At 34.9% G+C, this 20,004-nt stretch overlaps 2 protein-coding genes across 3 annotated transcripts in view; both read right to left on the reverse strand.

Annotated features, from left to right (window-relative positions):
• Positions 1–3,891, reverse strand: part of LOC124364942 (cyclin-D1-binding protein 1 homolog) — a 39,852-nt gene extending 35,961 nt beyond the window's left edge. The window contains exon 1 of one of the 2 annotated variants that reach the window (XM_046820781.1): positions 3,455–3,873. In XM_046820781.1, coding sequence (XP_046676737.1) covers positions 3,455–3,521 — 67 coding nt within the window. In that variant the 5' untranslated portion in view covers positions 3,522–3,873. Of the gene's footprint in view, positions 1–3,454 lie in introns of both variants that reach the window. The other variant, XM_046820780.1, reaches the window with a different exon arrangement.
• A 5,211-nt stretch (positions 3,892–9,102) lies between these two features.
• Positions 9,103–20,004, reverse strand: LOC124365270. The gene is made up of 5 exons (XM_046821233.1): positions 19,697–20,004; positions 13,392–13,508; positions 12,171–12,419; positions 10,816–11,007; positions 9,103–9,208 (listed from the first exon to the last, which is right to left on the reverse strand). Exons 1-5 carry the CDS (start codon positions 19,935–19,937, stop codon positions 9,111–9,113), a joined length of 897 nt encoding a protein of 298 aa, XP_046677189.1. The 5' UTR covers positions 19,938–20,004; the 3' UTR covers positions 9,103–9,110.

The following is a 20,004-nucleotide window of genomic DNA, read 5'->3' on the forward strand; positions in this document are numbered from 1 at the left end:
GTAGGTGCTTGATATTCGAATTGTACACAAGTCTCCTGTGATATTATTATTTTTGTAAAATTTTTTTCATTTTAAAGTAAAGTGTACAAGTTTTAACATGAATAATGAATATTCATTGTGTATATTATATATACACATTAAATTTGTATAAGTGGCAATAGCCTTCTTTAATTTCAATAAACATTGAATCGCAAAAAGTACTTGCTATGCCGGGTAGTAATATATATATATATATATATATATATATATTTTAGTTTGCTTATTCAAACGCATATGTGTCAGATACGGCCAAATACAAAATAATTGAATCGGAAAAAGTAAGTGCTCTGTGGTGTAATGGTAGCACATTCACCCGGCAAGTGAGAGATCCGGGTTCGACTCTCAGCGGAGCAAGTACTTATTGTGATTCAATGTTTATTGAAATTAAATAAGGCTATTGCCATTTATACAATTTAATGTATATATATACATATATTACTTGAAAATTGTTTATTTAACCACAAGGTTTATTACAAAAAAAAATATTGATAATGTTTTATAAATACAAGTGTATATTTGGTCCAACTATGAACGTTATTGTTACATTAAATTATTTTTACAATTCTTATTTAGATTGAGTTGAGTTTAAGAAATTTATTTATACTAGTAACATAATCTTTATGATAACCTAATCTAAACCTACTTATATTGCATAATAACATTCCATAGCATAATAGTCTATTTCCATTTATAGGCTCATTGCTTGCACGAAATCGCCTCGGTTGTTACTGGTTACTGAGTAACCTAATACTAGAAAATCGTTATGGGAACAAGAAATCATCAGCCCAGATGGAACTAACCATATGTAGTGATCACAAGTACAAAGCCGATGTACATGTTTTATTTGTGCCACGTGTCAGACACATTTATACTTTAAAATAGTAAAAAGGAAATAAATGTGACACTGGTTTGTCTGTTACATTTTATAATATACATAGGCTACATAATTTTTTATTTATCATAAAATTATTAGGTACTTTTGTATTATCCGGAGGCCACTATTCTTGGACGAGTTTTACTTATCAGGGACCAAAATATACTTCATTATTTGTTACTAGTACTTTTCTTGTTTTATAATGAGAATCGAATAATACCTGAAGAATCAACTTCCTGTCGCCAAATCACCTATATGAGCGACCTTTTAAGTAGGCCTAGACGCACAAATCACCTGCTACTTACAAACAATTGTTGTTTTATTTTAGTTTTTGTTTTCATTGATTGTTGTGGGTTTGCTTAATCTATAATTAAATCATGAATAATTATCTTCACCTCTGGGATTTACCTCCAATTGACGAGGAAAGATTTTTTACTGGCAGAAAACATGTGGCTATCGGGAGTAACGACACTAGTTAGTGATGTATTTTACTTAATTCTCACGAACATCGCTTCTTTTTGGGAGGCATAATACAATAACTGTATTTCTTAATGACTTGTAAATTTCAAAATAGGTTACAATTTACAGCTGGAGGCATTCATGATCAGACCAATTAGAATTTAATTTTTTACTGATAGGTACAACCTCAAGCAATTTTTCTCGCATGTCGTCATCTAGTTTTCCCATACCCTGCGGTGATTGCCAGAGGTACTTGTGTCAGGCTGATATGAACTTTTATTCTTAGAAGGTCTAAATTAACAAAAGCGTCTTTCATTTGTGTTAAATTCCCCTGATATCAACATTATTTGGGTAGACTTTAATAAGCGGCCTCCACTCATTATTCTATTGCTATTATGGAATGGTTCAATATTGTTTCTATCCAAAGGATTAATTCCATATTACAATTTATTTAACTTAGCATATGATTTAAACTTATTAGTTATAGTAATTTTAATGTTAATAATAAACAACAAGAAATAACGGGTAGGGTACGATAAGCGGACCCAGTTTTTTATATCGAAATTGGCAAACGATATTACTTAATCATAACCATCGATATAATCAATCGATACTGATTAATTATTTTTAACCATTAACTTAAATAATCTACATAAACAGCTGTAAACACGGGTACGGTCCAATAAGCGGACCCGGTTTTTTTATATCGAAGAATATAATCATCGATACCTAATATTCGCATATCGAATCATAGACTATCAATCGATATAAAAGTAATTTTAACAATCATATGTTTAAATTAAAATGTGAATTTAATGATAACAAATAATAAATGAACATAACCAAAATCAGGGAAACTCATAACTTTAACTAAATGAAACAGAACGAAAACGTTTTTTACTAAAGTTGTGTCCACCATTACCTTCTTTTTTTGCATCTGAAGACGACCATGTTAGCTCCTCTGACAGTTACATTTGTTACCTTTCCACAAATATCACATAATGGATTCTTAGGTACTAACCCAACATCCTGAAGCCATAAAAAACATGTTTTATCGTCTTTTAAAGCAATTTCGTGAAGCTTCCTAAGATTGACGGCCATTTTAATACACAATGTTACGTGAAATTTAAAATATTACCTTAATTGTATTATTTGAAAGTGTTTACAGCTGTTCATATAGATTATTTAAGTTGTTAAAAATAATTCATCAGTATCGATTGATTATATCGATGGTTATGATTAATTAAGTAATATCGTTTGCCAATTTCGATATAAAAAACCGGGTCCGCTTATTGGACCCTACCCGTAAACACTTTCAAAAAATACTCGTAATGTAATATTTCAATTATTTAGGTTATAAGTAACATTTTATTATTAAAAATGACAGTCAATTTTAGAAAACTAAACGACATTGCTTTGAAAGATGATGACATGTTTTTTGTGATTTCAACATGTTGGACTCATACCGAAAACCCTATTATGTGAAATTTGTGGAAAAGAAACAACTGTAACTGTGAGAGGAGCAAATTTGGTTGTCTTCAGTTTTCCTAATTTTGAGTAATTTGAGCACTGTAAATATTAACTTAAATTCATATTTTAATTTAAAACATACGATTGTTATTGAGGACTATAGACACTTTTATATCGATTGATAGTGTAGGATTTGAGATGTGAATATTAGGTATCGATGATTACATTCTTCGATATAAAAAACCGGGTCCATTTATCGTACCCTACCCAAAATAACTTTGTTCCAGAAGATGACAGCTGTAAGTTAGATTAATAATGCAAAACTTGTATTTTGCCATTCTACCATTAGTTCATATTTAACTTACCAGCATCACTAATACCTAATGTGCAATAAGGTAACCTAAAAAGAAGATGCAGTAAGCTTATTGGTTTCTCTTAATTCAAAGCTAGCCTAACTTTTTCCTCATGACAAGTGTAGCATAGAACCATACTCAAGCAGCCTAATGCCAAAAAATAGTCTACAACGAACATGTAATTACTGAGTTAGAATAATAAATACATTTTTATACTTATCAAGTGATAATAGAAACAAATTTAATAGTTATTACTTACTTTGTAGTTTATCTAAGTCGAATTTAATCCTCTCACTCAGAGCGTCAACCAAATTGTTAGTTGACATTGTAAGTTTTATACGCAATTAACAATCAGTAGACGTTCTTTACACGTTCTTCTGAATTGAATTAAAAATATGATAATTTATTTTTCACATCAACATTTGCCTCAGCATGCTTGTTGATTTTCATTGAAGCGTAATAAAGTGACCTTACAATAATAGTTACTACTAAATCTATTGAATTCCAATAATTCATTTAGTAAAGATTACAGAATAAATAATTTGCAAGCCCAAATTCAAAGAAATGAAACTAAATACAATATAAGCAGTTCCAATTACACTGTCTAACTAAATAAATACATAAATGTGTGTGTATCTGACACTAGCGACTAGCGACTAGACTGACAATGTAGTTTGGCTTTGACATGACTACACGAAGTCAATTACAGACCGTATTGATGCACGATTGCGAGTCTCGATTGTTTCGATCGAACGGTCATTTTGTATGCTTATGACAATAGTTGTTTCAAAACAATAAAAAAAAAACTCAAAATTATTTGACTACGTCTCCCTTTTGTAATGAAAGCACTGAAGAAAAATATTCACTTTGCTGGATCGGAAGTACAGCAGCTCAAATTAAGCAACTATTCGAGGTAAAATAATGTTCTTTTAAAAAATGAAGTGGTATTTCTATTAAATACAAATTGCCCAGGTCTGAACCTTGAATCAAGAGCTGATTTAAAACAAATAGCGAATTTTGCAGCAGCAGCAGCACCTTGTCCTTCAAAACTAATGGTATCTTTCGAAGTGCTCATTCGAAATGTATAGCATCTCTAAAACTAACAACTGGAAAATTTCAACATCTTGTAATCGCACAGCACTAAGGTATTACAGTATCAGGCCATTATAATCTCTCTCTGGTCCTTATTATGAGCGGCTACTCCAGTGGCTATTGAATTGCGTGTGCGTTTTATCAAAGACTGCAGCATGAAGTCAATGGTTCTTTATAGACATAGACGCCGCCGTTTACTTGGGCGTTTTGTTTAAATTGACCGCACCGATTCATGTAATTTTGTGGATAGTGACTGACTAGCAAATGATGGGATAAATAAATTTCACAATTCGATTTCAAATTTCTAGTGCAATTTCCAATAAGCCTACTCTACAACTAGGAATTCAAATAAGCATTAAAATTATTAGATTTATTCGGGTCGTCTAACGTGCAGAAAACTTCTTACGACTACATATTCTTTTCTACGCACCATTTGATTTTATTCTCAATATTACTTATTATTATTTTCTTAGCATTGTCTATAATTTCAACTAAGAAATATAATAACTCAAAAACTGTTTTAAAGTTAAGACATTACCATTTCGCATTGGCATCTATTCTGATTAGTCCATTTTCGGCTGAGATGTACGGTCGGATCAATGGCACATGCCGGTGGCAGACAAACTGGCATGCTGGGAAGCGATGTCAGAATAATCATAGGTTAGATTTGTACATTTAAGAAACCTCAGTGTTGATTAAAAAAGTCATACCACTAACTGCCATATGAATGAATTGAATTAATAGATTGAATAAATGATAGATGTTTCCATTTACATATATTATACCTAGATATGAAAAGCCAGATTTTGAATGAAGTGCTTTTATAGTTCTAGCCCAATTCAATCACGTTTCTATCGTTTCACTGATTTGCCACAGTAAACTAATTGTAATTGTTGGAACATGGAGTGCTGGACGTTTGCTGAGTGGGATGTGCTTTAGAATGTCCAATGCATGTCTGCACAGACAGCACAGTCAATTATTGTTAACATTACATACAATTATTGTTAACAGTTGTGTGGACATTATTCTTTCGTATTTATTGCACCAATCATGCCAAGGAAGGTATTCTCCCTAAAGAGCGCAAATATATTAACTGATATTATCTGCTCCCCAGGAGGATGCACTTTTGACTATATTCTACCTTTGTACAGCACAAATCGATGTGTCACTTCCGTCTGGGCAACCCCACGATTGACTCATCACTAACCGCAAACATAAAGACATTGGGATAAAAGATATTGATAGGTTTAGTCTGTTGTAAAGGATGACTGTTGGAGTGGACCTTACCTAACCTAGACATGTATTATGTAGTCATGGTAAGTATATTATGTCATTATCGACCAAACAATTTAAAGACTTTTATAAAAAAATTTCTTCTTATTGAAAAGGATTCAACTTTGAGAATCTTAGTAATGTAAAAATTAAATAAGGTCTATTGGCCATTCTCATGCTGCAAAAAATACATAAAATATTAAAAATACACAAAGTATGAAAAAGTGTTAAATTATGCCAACAATACCAACTTAGTGACATTGTACATGTAATAAACTGTGCACCACCTTCCCTGCCCACTTTGACTGGAGGAGGCTGGAACATAGTTAGCGCATAGCCCCTCCTCGTCTTCCAAGGCGACAACTTGTATATATAGCCTGATATTCCTCCTAACAGAATCTCGAGAGGAGAAGGCCCCTACCACCAACTTTAGTATCAATATTTTCTTGAAAATCCTATGCGAATGCAATGAGTTACCTCAGCTTCTTGCCTTATACGAGGAAAACATCATGTGCTGCTATAAGTAAGGTAATGTTTTCACCAACTTTCAAAGTGGACCATTTCCTAATAGCATCACTCTCAAATCATGTTTCTTCTGTGTAGGATGAAGAAAGCTCCAGATTATGAAGAACTTCAGCAAGATATTTTGACCTGAAAGTATGATGCATCTTAACATCCATCCCTATTTGTATTGGACATAATAAACAAACCTCTAGGATGAATTTCTTGTATAATGGTCTGACCGACTACACCTATTTTAACAGAGCATCCATACCAACACCTTTGATGATAGAGATTTTGAATTATTGTAGATTAATGTAGATCAAAAAATGTTCTGCTATGAAGTCAGTTAGAAATAAAATCAATTACCTCTAGTCATTTCAAGCGATTTGACATTATGTTTAATTAGTTTTCTGCAGCTTCTGTCAGATGATTCTCTGCATATCTGTATCACAATCCTTTGATATTTTGTGATAATTTCAAAGAATTTCATTATATGTATCGTGCATTGTCACTATACCTTTTTGTTTCCGAGAGGGGGAAAAAATCTCTTCGGATTTCCCATTGGGTCCGCACAATGGGGGTCTGTGGTGATTCCACTAAAAAAACCTCCCTCTATAATTCTACACCTCTTCATCTTGGTACCACCTTTCAGTATTTCTTCATGGTGAGAGGACAGTCATCTGCTTACCTTCTTTGTCTTAGGCCTCTTCTTATTTCAGCTCTTAAATTTACATTTACATGCCTCTCATCTTCTTCTTTTCTTCTCATTACCACTCCCTGGTAGTCAGCTACTGTGCGCCAGTTGTCTTCACTCTCCACCATCAGTGCCACCATACTCTCCACTGTAAGAGCTCTTCCCAGATTCTTCTCGACTCCTTTCCGCTGGTACCTCCACCGTGGACATACAAACACAGTATGAAGAGTAGTGTCGCACTCTCCGCAGTACGCACAGGCATCTGTGTCGCTCAGAGCAAAGCGTCTCTTATAGTAGCCAAAGCACCCATGTCCGCTCAGTACCTGGGTTAGATAATAACTGCACTGTCCATGAGTTCTGCTGATCCAAGGTCTAATGTCAGGGATTAGTCTCTTTGTCCCTGCTGCCTTTCCAGTGTCTTGTGACCACGCTTCCTGCCACTGTCTGGTGTAATGCTCTTCTTCCTGCAGAACTCCTGTCCACTTCGCTATCCTTTTTTCTACCTGGAGCTTGATAGGCACTGTTCCAGATATCACGAGAGCTGCTTCCGTAGAAACAGTCCGGTATGCACTGCACAACCCGGAGTGCTACTCTCCGTTGTGTCTGTCAAGAACAGCTTCTTTCTACTTTGGTTATGGTCCATAGTTCTCTGCCATATGGGTGCTGCATACAGTATCACTGAGTGCGCCACCGAGCCAAGCGCTTTCCTTACACTGGATTGTGGGCCACCTTTGTTTGGCATAAGCCTGCTAAGTGCCACAGCAGCCTTCTGCGCTTTGGCTGTAACCATTTCTATATGTGCGGCCATTCTGCAGTTCCGCTCAAAGACTACCCCCAAGTACTTAACACTATCTTTAGTCTCTACCACGGATCTTCCCACATGAATCAGAATCAGAATCAGAATCAGAATACTTTATTCGTGAACATAAAGTACAGAATAGGCGTCAAAACATTACAGAGATTTAAGGTTACACATGAAAGGTTACATTTCTTAGACTCCTTCTTGTGTTCAATAGAACAGCCTCAGTTTTCTCATGCGCAAGCTGCAGTCCTTTCTCGCCAATGAGTATTGTGAGTCTACGCAATGCCGTCTCTGTATCCCAGATTAACTCCATCTCTGATCTTGCCTTGATTAGTAGAGCGGTATCATCTGCGTAACCCACCAGGAGTACATTGTCCGGAAACTGAGCCCTCAGTACTGAGTCGTAGTAGATGTTCCACAGATGAGGCCCCACTACAGAGCCCTGAGGGACCCCAGAGGTCATCTCCATAACCTATCCTGCTCCGACTATTATCTTTCGGCCTGAAAAGTAATTTTTGTATGATTTTCCTCAGGTAGGTTGAGATTCCTCTGTTTCTCAATTCTTCTAGTATTCCTGCCCATGGAGCAATGTTGAAGGCATTCTTTATATCCAAGGTCACAAGAAGATATAGCTCTCTATGTTGACTTGCTCTTCCTTTGATGTCATCAATCAGGTTAATGACTTGCTGCAGTGCATCTTCCGTCGATCTCCCTTTTCTGAACCCAAATTGATTGTCTGCCAGTCCAACCTTTTCATATACCTCTGTGAGCAGTCACCCTACCAAGAGGTGTTCCAGGAGCTTGCTGTTTGCATCAAGCATACAGAGGGGTCTGTACTTCATCTCCCCATTTTCACCTCGTTTCTTCTCTATCAACACCAACCTAGCTGTCTTCCAGTCACTCAAGAACTGCCCTTTGGCCAGTAGGTCGTTCATGGCGTCCAATACAGTTTGGGGGTATGACTCTGCCGTGATCTTGACGATTTCAGGAGGATGCCTTTCCGGCTTTTTTCCTGCAGCAGTCTTCAGTTCTTCTTCAGTGAAAGGGTGATTCTCTGCTTTTCCTTTTCCACTACATATTCTTTGCCACTTTCACTTCTCAAGAATTTGTTTATTATCATTGTCTTCAAAGTATTAACTGGTACAAAGAAATGCTTGATATTAACCTTTATTCAAGCAGTATTCACAAGGAATACTTTTCCCAATGTGACAACTGGCACTAACAAATTTGTAATAGACACAGATTAATTTTCCACGGTCTGATTTGGGATGTGTTAGTAAGCAATAATTTTTTTATATACATGCATTTGAAAAACCTTCTATTGCTGTTTCTCTAAAGTTGGAGGTATGATTTCTTTAATTTGCTTAACTTAATCAGTGTCTTAAAGGTAAACACACACACACACACACACACACACACACACACACACACACACACACACACACACACACACACACACACACACACACACACACACACACACACACACACACACACACACACACACACACACATACAAGTACAAAACGTTATATTTGGTTAAAAAAAAGTTTATTCCATATCCATGTACTGATGGGAACATTTCTGGAAGTTCATCCTTTGCTTCTCCCTGTTAAAATCTGCTTCAGCCTGGCATTTCTGCTTCCATTCTGAAATAATACAAGTTTCTATCAGAATAGCAAAAATTACCTATAATAGCTGCTAGAATAAAAGAAAACTTCTAATATTAAAATAAGTCAAATGTGAGTACCTTATTTTACATGGAGAAAACTTTATTATGTTTCACTATTTTTTTACTTTCTTATTTTTTACTTTATTAAATATTAATTCTGATAAAATAATTGATACTATTTCTATATATAACATGTTGGAAGTACTGTACTAAAGAGGGTTTTCAATTAAAAATAGAGACATAAATCATGTTGGACTTCAATTACCTATATGCTTCTTCTTCTCCTAAGGGGCAGTCTATTTCCTTGCACACAAGCCTCAAGAGCTTTTGGACACCGCGGAAGTGTACCATGAGGCCAACCAGTTTACGGTTTCAGCAGTTCTATAAACCGCCAAAAACCTACGGAAATTCACCGTCTTTGTTCAAACTACTAAAGATGGTGTAGCGTTCCCTTGATATTGCAGGACACTCAAAGAACAGGTGTTTAGCAGTTTCCTCCTGCTGGTCATACATTCTACAGAGCGGATTCTCCTGGACTCTGTGGAGATGCTTCCTCAGGTGACCAAGTCCACAGCCCGAGAAGACACCAATCTTCTTTCAATCTACAATCTACTAAGGATGAGAGAAGCATATGAGGGAAGGTGACTGTAAGACCATTCTGCTTATCCTCAGACTCTGATGCAGTCTCCATCTTCTCTCGTGTTCAGTGTGAACCTACTTCGAGACAGCCCCAAAGGATTAACAACTAAAAATATCACAGAACAGTTGAGGCCTTATCATGTTGGCAACTTGGCTAGGGCATCAGCTCTTCCATTTCCAGAAACCCCCTTTTGACCAGGAACCCAACAAACAGTCATATAGTTAATTCTGTTAAGGGACGAAACGATATAATAGCAATCCCAGACAAGTTTGGAGTTGAACACACAAGAGCCTAACATCTTTAATGCAGCCTGGCTATCTGTGAAAATGCGCTGACACTAAAGTTTGAATATAGTGAAATATTGGTAATACAACATAATATATTTTTTGGCTTGCAATATCAAAGTTGCTACCTCTTACAATGAACAACATGATCAATCCATCAATCATTTGTAAATCATCAATCCATTAATCATTTTTAAAGGATTTGTAATTTAATTTAAATTAATATTAATGAATTTTCAAATGTATTCTCCTTTGTTTTGAATGGATAAAATTTGTAATAATATAATTATATGCTTTAGCATATTTAAAGGTGTTTTTATGACTCCGCCAGAGTTTAGTAGTTATGTCATGGTATGCTATCCAGAGCTATAAACATTCTCTCTTATCCTGGGTTCCTTCCTAACTCTGCCAGGATGACTTGGGAAACCCAATAAGTATAAGTTTCTTGAAAAGAAAGTGTACCTCGGTTGAGCGGAATACCCACTATGACTTGGGCTTCACAGATTAGAACTTACTACCACCCAGTTTTGACATTTAAAGTTTGAAAACTAGTCAAATTGAATACTGATCTGTGCATTTGATATTCAATTCCATAAAACTATTTTCCATCAGGATATTCAATGTATGAATAAATTAAAAGTAAAAGAGAATAAACGCAACTGTTGCTCCTGACATGGAGACATGGGTCTGGTGTAATGACTTCCAGCTCGCAGAGGAAGGGCAGCTTGATCCTGCAGTCGACGACACGCCAACTTCGACGGGAGTCTAGCACCACACAGTCCTCGACAGGTCGACGTGCACGGGGGTGACCTGGTGCCCACCCTCGGAAGTGGAAACAGTTCAGAGGCTCATCTATCTCAGTCAACAAAATAGTTGTCATTACAAGTTATGTTTTAGATTGTAGAGTTTATAAATTTGTTTTCTTTAATTGAGAAGAAAGATGAAATTTTCTGATTTTACTAAGCGCTGCAACGTTACGTTCAATAAACTGATTTTAGCAATTAATTGTTTTTCTTCAATCTTTTTCCCAGTAATAAATAGTATACGGAAAATTATTTTTTTTTGACATCCATCATTATTCCACTAATAAATAATTCAAATTATTTTGTATAATTTATTATAATATCATATAAAACATTAATTTGTTCATTAAAAACTTCCTCACAATTTTCTTTAAGGTAAACACTAAAAACCTTTAATTTACCAATCAAAACCTATTATATAGCTAGCAAATATAGATAGACAAACAGTTTGCATTTTAATGAGTATGAAATGAGTGAAGAAAAAGAGTTGAAGATAATGCTGAAAAAATGATCACGCATAGAAATTAATTGGTCTGAACAGTCTCAAACATTGACGCATTATTTATATTATATTTACATATCACTTAAGTATGGCTTATTTCAGCAACATGGTTTATGATATGCTCATCATCTGGTTGTGGGAGGTTATTTCTTGAGTAGGTCACCACTTTAGAGGAGCTAGGTGATTTACAGCTGATAATTATTTAGTTAATAATTAATAATTATAGTCCACCAATAATTATTTACAAAACTCTTTATGACTATGACATTACTGTGCATATGTACATATTGGACATCTATATATGATTATTGCACCTGTATTTTTTACATACAGTGTTTACTTCTGAACACAATCAATACCACTACAAATAACTCTGTTTATGTGACTTTATGTATATTTTAAACTTTTTTTGGCAAATACGAAAATGATATTGGTGGTAGATTATGGATGTGCATTCAACATCGGTAAAAACAGTCATTGGCAGTAAGAAGGTTAAAGATACTGGACTGAGGACTTTGAACTTGAACTAAAGCACATAATCACATAATATGGGTTCAAAACTTCTTATAGACAGAATCCCCTCCAAAGCCCTAAAACATTTTCAAAATGTACATATAACAGCAATTAATTAATACACAAGCAATTTATTGTTTTACAATACAACTTCAGTTCATCATAATATTGTGCAATATTTGTACAACTTGAATTACCTGCAACAGTAACAAAAAAGCCTTCTTGTTCTTGATCATGCATGCCAACGTAAGCAAAGTGCAAGCTTTTGGACCGGCCCAAGGAAGCTACCAGGGCTGATAAGTGATTGGTACGTTCTGAAGAGGTTACACTAGCCAGCTGTCCACCAAACCATTCACACGTGGATAGTGCCTCAGAAAAGTTGGCTGGCTTGGAGTTAAGATGGAATAACCCCACCATAGGTACACAGGTCACATTGATTTCCAGATCTACAGAAAATTAAATTATTTAATTTCTATTGATTTTTATTTTAGATTTTAGATTTATATATATATATATAAAATACCTATAAATAAAACATTGAAGCTTGAATCTAAAAGGAAAATATAAGTGTTAGCGTTATACAATAAAATTACATGAAAGTAATAAATTTGTAAATATTCATTATAAATAATTGCAATTGTTTAATTTAGCTCCATTTCACCTTCCGCTTAGTTCAATGTCTGAAATCTGACACTGTCACATACTTAACTCCAGGAATCTGGAGTCCACGTCTGAAAAATAGTTGGCGACAAAGAAAATCGCAACAAACTCTTGGCATCATTTCGATATCAGAGACACCTAGGCAACAAAAGAGATCTGTCTGTCATGTGGAAATTCCAGGAGCCATACAGTGTAATCCAGATGCAGAGGTGTTCTCATTGACTCATCAGGGGCAATGAGAATCAACTCTTCCAACAAAGCTACGTTATATGTCGATTTAATCGAAAACTCGATTTCTCCACCTTGCTTTGGGATCGTGTGTCTAAAACATTGTACTGCACTCAATTGTGTACCTGATGAGACAATGAGAATACCTCTTCATCTGAATTATATTAGATGGTTGCTAGGAAACCAGACAGTCCTCTTTTCTGTTCTAGGTATCTGATGTGGAAATGATGCAAAGTTCGTTTAGAACTTTTGTCACCGAATTTGTTTTTACCTCTTCAGACATGGTCTCCAGATTCCTGGAGCCAAGTCTGTGATAATGTTAGGATTCAGAAGCTGCATTAAGTGGAAGGTGAAATGCATCTAAACTCAATATTCGACATAAGACTCCAAGAGGTATCACAAAAAATAAAATTAATATTGGAAAATGTGTAATAATTTATTTACTAATAATATAATTTAAAGCTTTAAATACCTATTCCAAGAATCTTCATCATATAACATTGTTGAACCATCGTACAAAAATACCTTACCAATATCAGTATATATGCTGTAGTAATCATAATCTATGTCTTCATGAAGAAGTGATGGATCAAATTCAGGGCAGTCATATATGAGGCAGGTATCCTGATTTTCATCTTCTAAGTCATCTAAAATCAACATATTTTCATTGATTTTGATATTAACATAAATTCTAAATTTAACATCTGTACTGCTTTTAACCCATCTAACAATCTAAGAACTAATTAATCATATTAAAACCACAAAAAAAACAAACAAGAATGTGATTCATAAAATTAATTGTGGAAGCAAAAATATTTACATTGGACAAATAGCCAGACATGTATAAACAAAAACAAAAGAACATGATTATGATTATAAAAAAGTAAACAACAATATCTAAATCGTAGAACATGCTATAAAGGAAAATCATCATATAAATTTAGAAGCAATTGTAGTTTTTAAAGAATATTTATGAAAGAAAACAAGATATCTCCAAAAGAAACAAAAATAAAAGTGTATGTATGACAGTTTTAAAAGATGAATCTCGTATTTCTCAAGCTTCCGTAAATTTAAGATAATGATATTTTCCTACCTTTGTTAAAAGAAGAAATCCAGTAAAAAAATATTAATTGTAAACAATATTTTCCCACAAAATCTGTATATATTAACTTAATTAAACATATAGTGTTATCATAATACTATTTATAATACAACGGTTAGGATTAAATTAATATACTCTTTCAATTAATAACTTGTGTTTGCACCAATGCATTTTTGATAGAAATATTTGCAAATTCAGAGAGCAGTGGAGCAGAGCCCTGCAAACAAACACATGTTATTAATTTTTTTATCTCATTTAAGCCTCAGCATCAGCTGTGCCGGCTTCAAAGTTAACTGTGTGTTTTTTTTTTTTTTTTTTTTTTTTTTACATTATTGGACCTCCCTGGGATTTATTTGAACCCGTGATCTCTTGGTTAGAGAGCCAAGACTATAACCATTAGTCTACGGAGGAATGTTATTAATTCAAAGAGTACGGTATATTGTTTTAATCTGAACTGTTCTATATAAACATTGTATTATGATAACACTATATACTTAATTAAGTTATCTATAATCTTGAATTTATTTCCATTTATAGACTTCAAAGCATACAGTAAGCTTGATGCTAACAACACTTCTTATTTCAATGTTTTCTGTAATCACTGTTAAGCCCAGTGCCTAAATAAAAAATTATAAATTTCAGTAACAATTACTTTTAACTTAACATTTTAGCAAATATTAAGTATATGGTACTTGATGAGTAGTATAGGACAGATATCAAAGGCAAAGTTAATATCCAACTTTTACAACAGATTTAAAGACTGTTATAAAATCCACCAAATTGGTTGCTTTTTGACAGAAGTAGGCCTCTCAGAACTGCATATATTAACTATTGGAATGGCTAAAGTAAATGATAATAATTCAAGACAGTATAGTAACTCTGCATGTCATTAATTAAGCAATTTACCTCTGTAAATATCTTACTTCAAAATAGGCAGTTACAAGTATAAAATCCTGTGAGCAAAAACTAAATAAATAGGTTCTCATTTATGATAGACAAGCATTTTGATAGGAAACAATTTACATGACAATTATTTCAAAATACTAGTGAATATATATCCTCTGAAAAGTTATAGATCCAGCTCTAATGTATTTTCTAAAATATACAACTATCACAATAAAATAACTGTCACTCACTGTCAAGTTCAAATAGCAGAAGGATTTTGAGATGGAAAGCAAAAGAATACACTGTTCGATGGATGTTGATTCCAAAAAGAAACAAGCTCATGGCTCTGACAGCTAGAAGATTGTCATCTGATATATTGATTAATGCTTTGAAGTATACTAAAGTCAATAATCTGAGGGAGAAGCTAGCTGATCTGAACATGGGTGTAAATTACTTACCCTACTAGTGTTTGTAAGATTATTACTAGATATGTATACTGAGTTTTAAAAGCATAAATTTAATTTATATTCATTATAGTAGTGTAATATGTTTATGAATAAACATTGCAACACTCTTCAGCTTATGGTCTTCATTGTGTGTCCAGTACACAATAGCATTAAAGGCTACTCACTTGGAGAGGTTTGGAGGTCCTATCATATTTGACACTGAGCCAAAAAAAGTTAGGAATCAGTATTTTAATTTCCCACTATATCCTCATGGCCTAGAACCCAATAAATGGTAAAGCTGTTGATACACAAGAGGGAAAAATAACCTGATAACAATTTCAAATACATTTTGAGTCAAACACACAGTATTAAAATGCATAAAAAGCTGCCTGGCTATCAGTGAAAGTATGTATTGTATAGCCTGTATAATCCAGATGAATGTTCTCACAAACAAACATACCACCATAGTAGTGACCTATGCAAGCAAAGTGATGGGGGAGAGGGGTTTCCAAGTAAAAAATATACCCAATAGTAACAACCAACTCCTTTCAAGCTCTCACTCCACAGGATTCCAGTGCCTGTGTAACTTTATTTACAGCCATCAGTAAACCATTCAAGCTCTACTGGTGGAAAGGATTTGTTTCCCTTTGAACAAGTCTTCCTGAGTGATATCCTTATTCTGATGAATTTGTGAAAAGACACGTTCTTTAGAATGTGATCAAAGATTTTGTGTGATATATCACCTCCCTCTATTGTCATGCTAATGTTACAGTATCCACTGATGCAGCCAGAGGCCAAAAAATGTCCTTCTTACTGAGAATATACACCCTAATCCAACATGGCCACCATCACCTTAATCACCTCATTTTTGGCCACCAAATTACAATTTTGAACATTACAATAAAACAATAGGGCTGATCGCAGATAAGAGACATAATAGACAATACTGACATCTGTGTGCCCATATGATTATCACACATCTGCATTGATAATTCTATCCAGATGTGCTGCCCAATTGAAATCATCATCCAGACATAATTGCAGAGCCGTATTATAAAAAAAGACATAATGCCTTCCCACTGAGGCATCCTAGTGAGGGCAACAGCAGCAGCCTTGGCTGGATCATCTACATTAAGGCCAACCTTATTGCATCAGTTTTATTGCATCATTAGATTCAGAGCCCATTGATTAGTTTAGTGACCACAATATCAAACTTACCAGTCAAAGGATGACAATATAATCTTTGTAGTCCTGAATATGAAAACATCACTGTTGTCTAGTAAACCAGTACAGGTTTTAAAACCCAGGTTTTAAGTAAGAAGAGAGACGACACCCTGAAGGCAACCTCTGGTTGTCTTTGCACTGACCATTACCTCAAGAAAGGATGTGGTAACTATCTCCAGGACAGAGGAATATACAGGGTGGAGCGCGGTAATTTGCTTTTTTGCACTGCAGGCTGTGGCGGCACTGTTGGTCGAAGAGAGGGGAGAGTGGACGTGGCTTATAGTGGCTGACGGGGAGATTTGTATTCCCCCGCGTTCCAGTTGCCATCATGCAGTGGACACGAGAGGAGAGGGCCGTTTTGTGTTGAAGCGTATTTTTCAAATGCCCACTCGATCATTACAGTGCAGCGTGCTTTTCGTTTACGATTCGACGTTCCCCCACGCGGACGTGTTCCTGGTCGGCAATCAATTGTAAATTGGGTAACTGCATTCATAACAGCAGGGAATGTGTCATGTGTACGAAGGGGACCTCAAAGAAGGATTACAACACCGGAAAACATCGATAGAGTTAGAGAAGGAGTACTGCAATCTCCAAAACGCTCTGTTCGGAAGCAATCACTTGCTCTTGGCATTTCAAGACGTTCTCTCCACCGGATTCTTCATGATGAACTGAGATTTCACCCGTATAAAATATGCGTGGTCCATCAATTGTCAGCAAGGGACTATTTGACACGGCGTACTTCTTGTGAAGACATGCTTGCAACTATACCGCGTGAAGCAATTGTGTTCTTTTCTGATGAGGCACATTTTCACCTCAGTGGGTGTGTCAACAAGCAAAACATGCGCTACTGGAGTGAAACAAACCCCAGAGAAGTCCACCAGAGACCTCTGCATTCGGACCGCGTCACTGTGTGATGCGCCATATCACGAGTAGGCATTATTGGCCCTTACTTTTTTCAGGATAACCGTCGTGCCATAACTGTGAACTCCGAACGGTACATGACTATGATACAGGATTTTTTTCAGCCGGCTCTTGAGGCAATGCAATTAGAGGATACATGGTTCCAACAGGATAGTGCCACTGCACACACAGCGAGGGTTACCATGAATTGTTTGAGGCAAATGTTTCCTAGACGGCTTATCTCTTTGAGGGGTGATGTGAACTGGTCGGCACGCTCACCAGACTTAGCCCCATGCGATTTTTTCCTTTGGGGTTACCTGAAGTCGAAGGTGTATATCAACCGTCCCAACACCTTGGAAGACCTAAGGAACAATATTGAGGCTGAAATTGCCAGAATACCAGTCGACATGCTTGTTAGAGTTAATGAAAACTTCAGAAAACGTATGTAGCAGTGTGTGGATGCCGAAGGTCGACATTTGCCAGATACATTATTTAAAACCATGTAATTTAAAAATTCCCTTACTGTTCAATATAATTAAAATAAAAAATAATTTTTTCTAAGGTTCATAATTTTTTTATTTCATTTCCAAATCAGCAAATTACCGCGCTCCACCCTGTACGTAAGAGATATGACAGATACACTGAACAGTCTAATGAAAAATGTGGGTATTCAACACCCACTCTGAGCAAACTGATCTAACTCTTTTCCAAGGTAATTTACAAGAACCAAATAAACCTAATTTTGGTTGTCCACTTAATTTTTATGAAGTTCAAGTTTCATTGAAGCTGGATTGTCATTAAGAAAGATACAATCTGAAAAGCAGTTAATCTCTTGAGACTCAGGACCATCAATAAAAGTGACTTTATAATCCGTCAGGTAATCTGAAAATCTTTGTAATCGGGATCTTCTTCTAATAGCTTTTGAAACCTTGCACTGTACTTATAAATGTAGATTTCATTGCAGAATTTCTTTAAGGCTGGTTTCATAATAGCCTTACCATATACTAAAAAAAAAACAAAAAAAGTGTTTAACTCCATAGGGTAATTATCTTTTATAAATTGTAAACTCATCATAAATATATTTTATTGTAAACCATCATTCTTAAAAACATGTTTAGTAATCATTCTTAAAATCAGTAAAAACTATAAGTTTAGTTAAATCAGTGTCCACAAGTCAAAGCACTCCTGATACAGTTCTACTTGTCCTCCTCAATGTGGCTAGTTCAGATTCTTCCATGCTGCCTTGGACGTTTTCCTGTTAAAACAGGACAGCTCTCCTTATTTGAGTTTACAAAAACTGATGTTAATTCGTCAACAGATAAATCAAATTATTGAGATATATTATTAATCCTGCTCTTGTTATTAAATGATTCAATTCCTCAGATACTCCTTATTATATCCTATATATTATATCCTATAAGGCAACAGTTTCTAACTTTAGTTTCCTCAATCAATTGGCATAATTAGAGAAGGATAGGCCATCATATACAGACCAGCTAGCTATTTTCCCTATTTATTATTCCGTCCAACATTAAAGTTTACCATGCACTATATTAAATAAAGTATATACTTTATCATCAACTGGAAATGAATGTTTTACAGGAGCATAATAATTTCTAGACATTATTACATTATTTTAATTTTATAGATATCGTGTTTAGTAAATGCATGTTCCTTGTACAATTATATTGTATATAAGTAATCCATATATGAATCCACGGTAGATAATGCAATAACCAGTTATTACAATATAAAAACATACTAAATGCAATACTACTACATTAAGATCCACAGTGTATAAAAATATAGTTCAGAAAAAATGCATGTATTAATGATACGGTTTTAAATACTAAATCAACATTAAAAAAGTTGAACTTCGTGTGTAAAGTAAATATTTAAAGTACTAAACTGTTATTTATTTTAACACCTCCAAATCACTAAAGAGTTATCTGCTACTTTTCATGTTCAGGTTATTTGATTTCAACTAATAAATCTGAATTACCCTAGCAGGCCAACCATAAAAACCACATTTCCAATTTTCTTTTCAAATTCACCTTTGTTAAAGAGAAAAATAATTGAATAATTTTGATGCAATGAAATTTACTGTAAGAAATTTTTAATTATTTTAATTCTTCTGGGTAACCTGTGGTGTTACTTAGGTATTAATTGTGCTAATAAGAAATCATTTATTTAAAAAAATCACAAAACAACTGGATTTTACCTAATAATTTTGACACATTAATCTATGATTTTAGTAAGCCTTAATCCTGAATCTTACTAGGATCCACAAAGTTGAGAGCCAGCCCTCTTTGGGTGGCTGCTAAGCGCTCACAGTCTGCGAAGGTGGCCAACCTGCCACTAGCGATCACGGCAGCCTGGGAAAGAGAGCAAGTCCGTACTAACTGGAATTTTGGCTGCGGAGATAGCAGCACTTGGCTGCAACGCAGAAGACCTTCTGACACACAGAGGGCTACAGCTAGGAAGACTACTGAGTGTATGATAACCGTGACATGTGACATATTGTGTCACTCAGATGGACAGTTGACACAACAGGATGTGCTATATATTCCAGTTGTAAACCATTCA

Source organism: Homalodisca vitripennis, chromosome 6 (assembly GCF_021130785.1).
Source record: "Homalodisca vitripennis isolate AUS2020 chromosome 6, UT_GWSS_2.1, whole genome shotgun sequence".
Taxonomy (NCBI): domain Eukaryota; kingdom Metazoa; phylum Arthropoda; class Insecta; order Hemiptera; family Cicadellidae; genus Homalodisca; species Homalodisca vitripennis.